Consider the following 11,529-nt stretch of genomic DNA (forward strand, 5'->3'; position numbering starts at 1 on the left):
TTATTGCAATGTGTATGGTGATTTCTCATTGCAATTTTAGAATTCTTTATTTTAACTGCTAAGTTTTCTAAGCCCCTTAAATGCATTAAGCACTAGCATGAAATCACAGATCAGATAGAATCTGATCAAAACAAACAAAATAGAATTAAATACCTCTAGCATTTCTGAAGCAGTATTATAAATATCGTAGTTGGGTTTCAAATCCAGGGTCTTCTGATCTAGTCCTTTCTACTCTACCACAGGGCTTCTCACCAGGTTGTTGTGAATCATAGTATTATTATTACAATAACAGTTGGCATTTCAATAACATCTTGACTGCCAGGATGGCACAACCTTTTAAAGAAGATCCTGATCTTTATGGATGATGCCTATGTATAGGGCTTACTATGCGGTCCTTGAAATACAGCCTTCTCTGGATGCTGGCAGTGTCCAGCTGTATAAATCAGAAAGGGCAGATTTGTAGTTAGTATCAAGGATGTCTGTATCCCCGGGAAAAAAGCTAATTTTGTTTAAATTCTCCCTGGCGAGTGTCCAGAGAAGCTTCATATAGCTTGGTGGCTAAAGAATTAGACCCAGTGTTAGGGGAAGACCTGTGTTCTAGTCTTGCCACTGACACACATTGGCGGTATGATCCCATCTGAGAAGTGAGGATAATAATAGTACCTACTTCACAGGTTTGTTGTGAGAATCAAATTAGCATGTTATGTAATATGCATATATTATATAATATACACATGTGTATATGTGATTGTATATATTATCATTTTATATTATTCTTATTTCATCTTTTAATTGTTTGGATTGTTAGGAAATTCTTCCTCATATGAAACCAAAGTCTTCCTTCCTGTATATTCCCCATTGTTTGTATTTCCACCTTCTAGAGCTAAGCAGAAATATCCCACTTCCTTATGCTAATGTACTAAATACATGATACCAGTAATTATCTCATCCTTTATATCCCCAACAAACTTTCCCTTCTCCAAGCTGAACATCTCTAGTTTCTTCCATCAGTCTTCCCTTTCTCGAACCTTCCTCCTATAAATATACACCAGCTTGTCAATGTCCTTCCTAAAATGTAGTATCCAGAACTAGCACTCCATATGTGCTCCAACTAGGCAGTCAAGTGAAACCATTTCTTCCCTTATGGTGCTTTCATTAATGTAAACCAGTCACGTTATCTTTTGGAGCTGCCATGTTGTACATACTAAACTTGCAGTTGTCAACTAAGTCACTGAAAATCTGTTTACCACCACCTCCCTTCCATACCCATATGAAGAAATATATTTGCTTAATATTCAACTGGAACCTTATAGAGGGCAGTGATTGGAAAATCAGTTTAAGCAAACATGTGTCATCATTCTGGATATTTCCCTTTAGCACAAAGTGAAGAGAGAGTGATGCCCTTGATAGAACTAAGGAACTCAGGAAGCTGGATGAGTTGGTAGGGGAGGGAGAGGAGAAGGAAGATACAGAGTTCAGTTTTAGACATGTTGACTTCAAGATGCCTGTGGGACAGGACTAGGACTCAGGAGAACAACTGGGGTGGAGATACAGATCAAGGGGTTATTTACATAGAGATAAGGACACCTATGAGAGCTGAGGAGCTGAGAGAGGTTTAGAGAGAGAAGAGGAGGTCAGAACCTCCATGTATTCATACTGTAGAAGGCCCCGCCTGCATGGATAATGGTGCAGCAAAGCCTGTGATGGTGTAAGTTCCCCCTTACCCAAATAAAAACAATCCATTGCTTTGAATTGTGAGCTTTGGTTACATATGTCAAAGTAGCTTTGACTGGAGCTTTGAGAGGAACTTAACAAATGTCAATTAAAAACTTTGGCTTTCTAACCAGCCGAATAACTTTAAGGTTTACAAAGCATTTTCCTCACAAGTCTGTGAGGCAGGATATGTTATAACCTCCCTTTTTCAGAGGAGGAAAATAAGTCTCAGAGAAGCCAAACGACTTACCCAGGGTCACACAGCTAATAAATGTCATAGTTGTGTTTCAAATCAAAGGTTTCCTGATTCTAGCCCTACTCAACCAAGTCTTACTAGGATGTGGGGTTAAAGATACCTGTACAGGTATGAGAGGCAATGAAGAAAGGTGAAGGTGGCCGTCCTTTTCCCTACCCAATGATCTTTTCTCTTCTCCTGCCTACATGGGTCACTCCTGTGGTACCTATTCTAGGAAAATAGTATAATTTCTTACATGTTAAAAGACAAGAAAAGCTGAATACAGTTCTAGTGTTTTGGAAGTGTGATTGTGATGCTGTGGGCAAGCATTTTGTTCACCCTCCCCTTGGAGCCCTTGAAATCTCCTCCTTGGACATCTGAACATCCTTCAGTGCTTAGCAGGGCCATGACAGCTCTTGTGACTGAATCCCATCGTCTTTACTTTCCCGAAGAAAGGCATCTGTTTCTCTCTACTTGAGAGATTGCCCTTCTGAACTCTGGTAACTCGTATTGAGTTTTAGTAGCATTTGTTTTATAGCATTTCTCCTTCCTGGCTGAGTTATTCCCATAGAGACATTACTTTGATTTGGGGGAAGTCAAGCTGTAGATCAACCTAGCGCCGCCCCTCCCCCCCCCAAAGCATTCTCATGTACCTTGTGGTGGGAATGTCACAGCAATGATGATGAGTAGCTCCTGTTATTTTTATAGCACTGTAAGGTTTACAAAATACCTTTCTCACAACATCCCTATGAGACAGATAATAATGACTTTCATAAAGCATTTTAAGGTTTGTAAAGTATAATATTTTGTTTGAGCCTCACAGCAGTCTTGTAAGGGGAATAAGACTGGTACTATTATCCATGTTTTACTGATGAAGAAACTGGGACTCAGTTTGCCTAGGACTGTACCACTGTTAAGCATTAGAGTTGGGATTTGAACCCAGGTCTTCTGACCCCAAGCCTTGGCTTCTTTCTTCTATATAAGACTGTCTCAATGTGGAAAACAAGATCTCCTGGGTCTGTAATTACTGAGAGAGTCCTAGATTTTTAGTTCTCCTGTTTTCTCCTAGATTTTGTTATCTGTCCTGGGGTTCCCTCAGGATGATGTGGCATTTAACTAAAGCTTCAGGGCCTAAGATGATTGCCCTACCCTTTGTCCTACCTGAGTTCAGAACTTGTTTGCCTGGATTCAAACTTGAGAAGACAACCAGGTTCTCTCACTTTCTTCCTGATATTTAAATAAAATGAATCAGTCAGTTATATTTGATGAAAAGATACCTTAGGTGTCTGTGTGCAGTTGGATGGGGGCGGTGAAACAGAGGCAGTGTTCCTTTGAGAACATACATTTCCCCCTTTCTGCTTTCTCTCCCTCTGTGCCTTTCCTCTTCCAGCTCTCCCACGTCCTCTGGGTGACTCTGCCTGAGGTCATGGGCCTTTTTTGAGGCTCCTTTTGAGGGTAATAACTCACTTCTGCCTTCCAGGAGCACCTTGTCCCACTGGGCGCATGTACAGCCAGAGAGAGCTGTTGCATCTTTTGACGTTCTAATGTCATTTGACGTTATTTCGCCATTTCTTGCTAATATTAATCCAAAATGTTTGGAATTACAAGGAAATTTCCCAAGCAACATTTATTCACTTTCAACTTGGCTTAAATTGTTAGGAGTTTTCCCAAAAACCCCAAAGAAGTTCTCAATTGTCGTTAAATATATAACTTTCCCATCTTCAGAACAGTTTCAAAGAATTTGAGCTAGCACTTCTCACTCACCTCATTAGTTCAGGTTTAACTTTGCAGCTTTACTTACCTGCTCCTTTATACTCTGGAAATTGGATTAGATTAGGCCCCAGAGAATAGAATCATTAACCAGGGGAAAATGAAAGGCTTTTTTGCCATCTGAGGGTCTTTGATGGTTGTATTTCTGCCATGACCCTCTCCCTTTGGTCAGAGGTCCTCATACCATGATATGCCTTCTTAACCTTCTCAGTATTGATTTGTTACCAATTTTCATTGCTTCCGTGCTGAAATCCACAGCGTGATTGCTACTCAGTGGTTCTAAACAGTCTTGCAGTTGGTGCCAGAGGTGGCCCTAGAGTTTGTTCCTAGGTAGTGGGCCAACACATTGCCTTTGATATGAATTTTCTTCCATTTCCCTGCTATGAAAATAAAATCTTACAGATGCATAGTTCTTCAGAGGAATTACTGATAAGAAGAAAAAATAACACACTGACAAAGCAGGTAGTGTTTTTGTTTTGTTAGTCATTAGATTGGTACTAACTACTAAGCCCTACTCAACCGAATATAAATAGTGACATGTATCTCCCTGGGTGACTAAAATTGTTCATATCAGTGGCCCCAAGAAGTCTAGATAAGCCAGCAACCTGCCATTTTACAGCAGAGGAGAAGAGGCTTCCTCTCTTTTATGTTTCTCTTATTTCCAAGTAGAACTATTGTCTAATCTCGAAATCTGGGTAATAACTCATCAATGAGAATTTTTTAAAAGATTCTTTATAGTATTATGGTAGATTTAAGCTACATAGTTCTAAAGTAAAAAGAAAGATGATGTCACAGGGGCCCCCTCCCAGCTGTAAAATAGAAATACATTCTGTGTATGCCAATTAATCTGGTATTTGTTTAATCTGAATAAAGATGGTTGGAATTTGCTGTATTCAGGTTAATCAAGTCTGGCAGTCATGCATTGTTTATTGACCCAGGCTAAATAAAAGGACAGATGCAGCCTGCTTTTGTGTGTAGAACATGACTTTACTTTTATGAAGATAAAATATTTGGTTTTAATTTTTTATAATAAAATACCTTGGACAGTATTTCCTCCCTTTAACCTAGTTTGATAGGTAAGGAACTTTGGAATATAATTATTTCTCAGCTAGGGAGAAAAAAACACTGATTTGATGGAAATCAAATGTCTCCAGTAGTAGAAATAATAATAATTCACATTTGTGTGTGATACTTTAAAGTTTACATGACTCATTCCTAACAGTATTATGAGGTAAGTAATGAAAATGTTATCTCCATTTTACAGAGGAGGAAAGTGAGACTTGAGGTTGATAATTGACTTGTTCACCATTACAGCCAATAAGTGATAATAATATGCTTGGGAGCTGGGATTTGAACCTAGGTCTCCTAACTAACAAGCCCAGGCTTCTTTTTACCATATTAAACTTCCAGTATAGAAAGATTAGCTAGAGATAAATCCCCTCTAAGGTCTTCAAAATGCTGGATCTCAGCTTTTGTTGTAGAAAATAAAATTCAGTGTGAAGGCAAGCCCACACATATTTTCATGTGACTTGAATAAGCTTCAATTTAACACAATTTTTGGAAAAACAAAATTCTTTTTCCTGACAGATATAAAATTTTAAAGATCATTTTCCTTCAGGCAGATGAGAATGTGTTTATGCTTCAGAAGTGAGAAGCAGAAATGAATTTCAAGTAAACAGCATTTTTTCTGCCTGTTTTGTAGTTGTTGTTTCAATGATAAAGTTACTAGGTCCAACACTGGAGAGCTGGATGTCTCCTGCTTTACTAAAAAATGCAGAATGGTGTGTTTCCCTGAAGGCCATGGATTTGCGTACAAACAATATTTCACATAGTGTTCTGAAGTGTTTTCTTGATCTATTGTCTCTAAATTGCAGCTGAGGACTCTTGTGCTAGAATATTTTTCATGCTAAATGTCTGAGTACTACAAAACATGTAGTTAAAGACTGAATTATAAGTATGCAAACACATATTCGATGACAGAGAAGGAAGCAAATATGTCAAAGGATATATCTGAGAAAGAAAAAATTGGGGTCTTTTTAAGTTAAATAAATAAATAAATTCTTTAAACCCTTTTTTTAGAAATTAAGTTGCTATAACCTGTTGAAATTCACTGATAAGAAAAAACTTAGGACAAAAGAGGGAAGTGATGTCTTGTAAAGGGAAGATATTTTAGAAGATGTATATCTTGTAGCATTGATTCTAAGAGTGAGAATCATTAAGATGGAAATAGGTTTTTGGAGAATAAGTTTGTAACCCAAGCTCCCAAAGCCAGTTGGTATGCGACTCTCTCTTCAGTAGTGGAGATCTATGTCCCATCCCTGCAGGAGAGGTGAGAGAGAAGATACATAATGTTAACCTCCCTTCAGGTCATTGTAGAGAGAAAAAGACTCTAGGAAGAAGCCAACATAATAATAGGAAGTCACCATGGGAGGAGCTGGCAGTCTCGTATCAGGCCAGCCTTTTTTCCCTGTTTTTCTGGAGTTTCTTTCTAGACTCTTCCAGTATAGCTAGAATCTAGAATCCCCTAAACAAAATGGGGAGACATGATCTCTACTTTATCCTGCTCTCATCAACTTTGCCCCCACCCCTCGGTGCAGCAATGGAACACTGATCTCCATCAACTAAGAACATCCCACTTTGGGACTCAGGTCATAAGCATATATGTGTAAAATGGAAGAGGAGGTTGTTCTTTGGATAGAATCATGTTCTAATTAAGAGGGTGGGGTGGCAGGATTAATTAATAGGAAGCTGTTTGGGGCAAGATATATGGAGCTAAGAGATTAAGGCAAAATATATGAAGGTTAAGAAGGGAAGGGTGTGGGTATTCATATATATATGTTTAAAATTCCATTCTTTTCCTATATTTTCCCATTAAATTTCTCTCCTCCCAACTCCTATTTTTATTACTCAGGCTATTAACTTTTCGATTCTTTAGAATTTCTAGGCTGTGCTCTTCCTCTTTGTCTTCAGCATGCCCCTGCCTTTGTCAGATTTCTTTAGTTTCTACCAATTAACTCTGTCATTGACATTCTTTCTGTCATTTTATTTGTAACAGCACAGTAACCATACATTTATTGGGGATGGTATAAAAAAGTAGAGGTTTGAATCTATTCTATAAATGCTCTGAATTTTTATTATGACCACTAAAGAATAAACATGTTAATCTTAGTAAAGGAACTAACTATAAGGTTCAGATCCCCTTGAAGCATGAATATCTTCTTCCTGTTTTTCCTCTCTCACCTTCTGTCCCCATCTCCCTAAGGTTAAAACTGTGTTTATGTGCAGCATCCAAACTGGTCCTGTATTATTAAGCCTGTCATCAAGGCCTAAGATGACAAACTCCCTCTGCCAGGTACTGCCCTCCCCCCATAAAAATGTAATTGGGAAATGTTTAACAAAATAAATAAAAATGCTAAATGATACAGCCTAGATAATGTATTTGTGGTTTTCTAAGTCAATATGCAGCCTCCAAGACTTCCTTTCTATTTGATACTGCTGATCAAAGCCATCTTGATTGCATGATGCCTGTTCATCACTACAACAAGGGAGTGGCATGAGGATGGATATTGAGAAACACTATACAACATTTTCTCTCTCTGAATTACATTGGCATATCATGAATGTCACCTGAGTCAAGAACTATCATTAGACTTACCAAATAAAATAATAAGTGTGGCTAAATTGGTGACACAGTAGGTGTTTACTTGGCAGAGAAAAGGAATAGTCTTTAGGGCTAAAATATAAAATTGGGCCATCACAGTAAGATCCAAAGATCACAAACTAAGATTTGTCCAAGAATTCTTGTTGTCACCACTCTTTATCTGATTCATCTGTGCCATAACCTGAATTAAAGGAAGTACCTGATTTTTTCTGTTGCAGCAGCATTAGTCTCTGACAAGGTTATTCTAATTTTTAATTTCTTAACATGTTCTAATATTTAGGAGTCAGTATTATAGCTGAATTCTTTTAAAATTTCTGTTGAGAACTAATCTAGAAACCCAAACCTAAAACCAAATTCCTGATGCTCTTGGTTTCCCTACATTTGGGACCAAGAACCCTGAACTCAAGGTATTTAATATAATTTCCTCCTATTGTGCTTGATTCCAATTTTTTGAAAAACAAGCCGGAAAAGGGAGTATCCAAAATAAAGTCCCAGTTATCCCCAGTGGCCAGAATCTGTTAAGGGACATAGAAAGAACATATTTGAGTGCCTTGATTCTCTTTTGCATTTTTATTCTTTGCAATAGTTGATTGGTATGCTGCTGGCCTGCTGTCTGTCCCGGTTTATCACTGCCAATCAATATGAGATGGTGTAATAAAAAGGCAAGTTTTATTTATATTTCTATGTATTTTTATTTATATTTCTATGTACACATACTTATATACACATATGTATATGTCATAGAAGTGTTGCCCTCGAGGTTCAATTAATGGGCAAATATTGTGCTGCTAAGGTTTGGCAAGTGGAGGGACTTTAATAGGGAGTAGCCTTCTGGGATTCCATTGCAATCTTGATGCCTTTCAGGCAGCATTGGTAGAGAATAGTATCATTTGTCCTTTTAAAAATGTTTTCTTTTACTTGATACATGTTGTTTAAACAAACAAATATTTCTTAAATGGCCTGCTCTGTCAGGCCCTACACTGATAGGTAGATCAAGCTTTTATTAAGCACAGGCACTGTGCTAAGTACTAGGATGCAAATAGATAAATACATGTGAGCAAGATGGTGCCCTTGGGGAGCTCAGGGGAACCAGAAAGGATGGAGAGGGGCCAGGAGAGGCAATGCAGCGGTCAGGGAGGAGGGACCAGGAGAGAGACCTGTGACTGGGGACCATGACACAGCTTATGAAACAGACCTACAAGTCTACATTATTCATTGCCAGCCTGAACCAACTCATCAGTTAATTTTCTTCCTTAGTCTTTCAGGGATGTTGGGGAAAGAAGAAACCTGTTTCCAAATTGGGAGCTGCAACAATCTAGGAAGAGTTTCAAGGAATGTTACAGCATACTACACACACACACACACACACACACACACACACACACACACTCACTCACTCACTCTCTTGTGCATACATGTACACTTGAATGCTAACAGACACAAAGTCTCAGCTCCACTTGTCAAATCGTACCATGCCTAGAGTTCCATTCTGTGAAGTACTGTTGTGCCACAGAGAGTAGCCCCAATTGTTCTGCATCTAGTACTGTACAACACTCCATCTTCAAAAGCTCTGCATAAAATGGCGCTATTGGTATGCCCCTGGCCATACTGTAGCTGCATTGTCATTTAAAGGTAATCCATTAACACTGTTGATCAGACTCTGCATGTAGTGGCTGGAAGGCATCCTTAGCCTTTCACCAAGGTTAATCAATGTTGCACATGTTCATCTAAACAAGTATATGAAATATCTCTCTCTTTTTTTGGTTTAATCTTCTTTGGTTTTGTTTTATTTACTGCTTTACTAAGGACTTTTCCTCCCCTTCCTCAACTATCCTGATCCTAGAAAGAAAAAACAGTAATTGACCATGAAGATATTCAGAGGGAAATTTTTGAAAATGTCATACTCGAAGGAAATGGTTTTTCTTAATTTTTAGACATCTTTGATTATTACTCTGTTGTATGCCTAGTATGTATATAGACAATTTAGTGAATTTTTGCCTCTGACTTTGAGCCTGTGTAGTACTGTTACAGATCCGTATTGTTGCTCACTATAAAGGCAATAATGTCACCTCTTTTTTCCCCTAAAGATATTATAAACTAATCCTGATTGTGCTGTACTTTGACTTTTTCCTTTCTATAATTATATTTCTTTCATGCATTGATGTTATAGTCATCAAGAATATCATCAAATTGATTAAAATGAGTATATGGGGAGGAGAAAAAAATTCAAAACCTTTAAAAAATAGAAATTTTTAAATAATGCCTCTGTCTAGCATGCCAAGAATGCATTGATATTGTGAGCATTTGTGATACATGTGTTAATAAATGGAGCCATTATGGGTTTATTGGTGTTTTGCTTTGTTTTTCTTTATTACTTGCTAACTTTCTTTTCCAACTGCGTGCACTGCGCGTGCGCGCACACACACACACACACACACACACATTATTTCTTCTCTCCCTCTCTCTCTTTTTCTCTCCCTCACTCTCAGCAGATGAAGCCTAAATATAGAAGGTTTGGTTTATCAGTGAGCATTTTGAAAACTTTATAGACACTCTTGTGAAGTGGATGTTTTTGCATGAGGAAATAGAGATGCCACAATGATTTTAAATCACTGCCTCAAAGTCCTGTGCCGTGAATGTAAAGGATTTGGCAGAATGAATTGCAGGCTCTCCTTCCCTATTTCTCATCATGTGGATAAAACTTAGTCTGTGGACAAAGAGATCATATTATTCAATTTTTGTAATGCACAGATAATGCTTTATACCATTGTTCTAAAGTATTAATATTTATACTTGATTAAAAGGAGCATTTTAGTTTAAAGGGGTAATAAATTTCAGTGATAGTAAATGTGTAGAACTCATTGGTTTCCCAACTCAATGGCTCATTTCCTACATAAATGAATAGGAAGGTCAATGATATTCTCATGACCTGAGGAAAGATGAAATGGTTTGTTATTTTTAAGCATCCTATAATTAATAGACAAAGGAGGTGGCTTTCATTTTTCTTTTTTGGAGGCAGTCAGGGTTAAGAATCTTACCCAGGGTCACATAGCTAGTAAGTGTCTGAGGCTGAATTTTAACTCAAGTCCTCCTGACTCCAAGAGCTGGTGCTTGATCCATAATACCACCTAACTACCCCAAGCAGTTGACTTTTAAAACAAATCTATGCATCTATTATCTATATTTCTCCAAGAGAACTTACAGAACTTAATTTCATAAGTATTCTCATTGGGTCCTTACAACCAGAGGGAGGTGTAGCACAAGCAATATCCTTCACATAGCCAGTAAATAGCGTAGCTGAGTCTGAATCCTGGTCGTCTCGTTCCTAAGGTGAGTGCTTTTTCCACTGCAATACTATATAAAAAAGAATTAGAAAGTACAACCATCCTCAGCTATAAATTATATACCCATCACGGGACCAATATTTTCAAAAAAGAACTGTTTTATGGAAAAATGCATATTTCATATCTTTTCCAGTCAATTAAAAAATACCATACACAATTTTTGCATAGAGTAATATAGCACTTTAAGATTTGCAAAGTGCTTTGATGTTACCTCATTTAATCCTTATAACAATCACTGAGGTAGGTTAGCTTCCCCGGGTTTCTTATTTAGCAAAGGAAGCAGAGAGAGTTGATAAAGCGATTTGTCTAGGTTTGTATAACTAGTGAGTATCTGAGGCAGAACTTGAATTCAGATCTTACTGATTTCAACTCTAGCATACTATCCAGTAAGCCATTTTTGTATATTATGTAAATGACACTTCTGTGTTACAGTTCCAACTAACATACTTAAGGTTTCAGTCCCCAGAGGGTAGTGGTTAATTCAAGTTCTAAGAATGACTCTAGAGCTACAACCAGGGATGTGATGGTAAATGTTTAACCAGCTCTCTTCAAATAAATTTTATACACACACTTCCTCCATCACTTTCAAGTCTGTATCATCAGTAAAACAAGTGCTGAGTTTACTGATTTCCAAGGTATAAATGCTTGAACTGAAAATTGAATACAAGAACCAGTTCCAGTAAACCCTTGGCTACACCTTTTAATGTAGATCATGAGCCCCCATAAGTGTGCTTCTGATTAACATTAATACCCATTAACAACAGTATATACAATTAGCTTTTAGTAAAGGTATTTACTAAGATTTC

The 11,529-nt window shown here is 37.7% G+C and overlaps 1 protein-coding gene across 1 annotated transcript in view; it reads left to right on the forward strand.

The window, feature by feature from the left end:
• Positions 1-9,722, forward strand: part of TSPAN7 (tetraspanin 7) — a 119,814-nt gene extending 110,092 nt beyond the window's left edge. Inside the window, exons 7-8 of the mRNA XM_069065686.1 lie at positions 7,966-8,041; positions 8,637-9,722. Of these exons, the coding sequence (XP_068921787.1) occupies positions 7,966-8,034 (69 nt within the window). The 3' untranslated portion in view covers positions 8,035-8,041; positions 8,637-9,722. The remainder of the gene's footprint in view (positions 1-7,965; positions 8,042-8,636) is intronic.
• The last annotated feature ends 1,807 nt before the right edge of the window (positions 9,723-11,529 follow it).

The sequence above is a fragment of the Petaurus breviceps genome, unplaced genomic scaffold (genome assembly GCF_028583685.1).
Source record: "Petaurus breviceps papuanus isolate PSGF00001 unplaced genomic scaffold, PetGlider_PUasm1.0 90700, whole genome shotgun sequence".
NCBI lineage: Eukaryota > Metazoa > Chordata > Mammalia > Diprotodontia > Petauridae > Petaurus > Petaurus breviceps.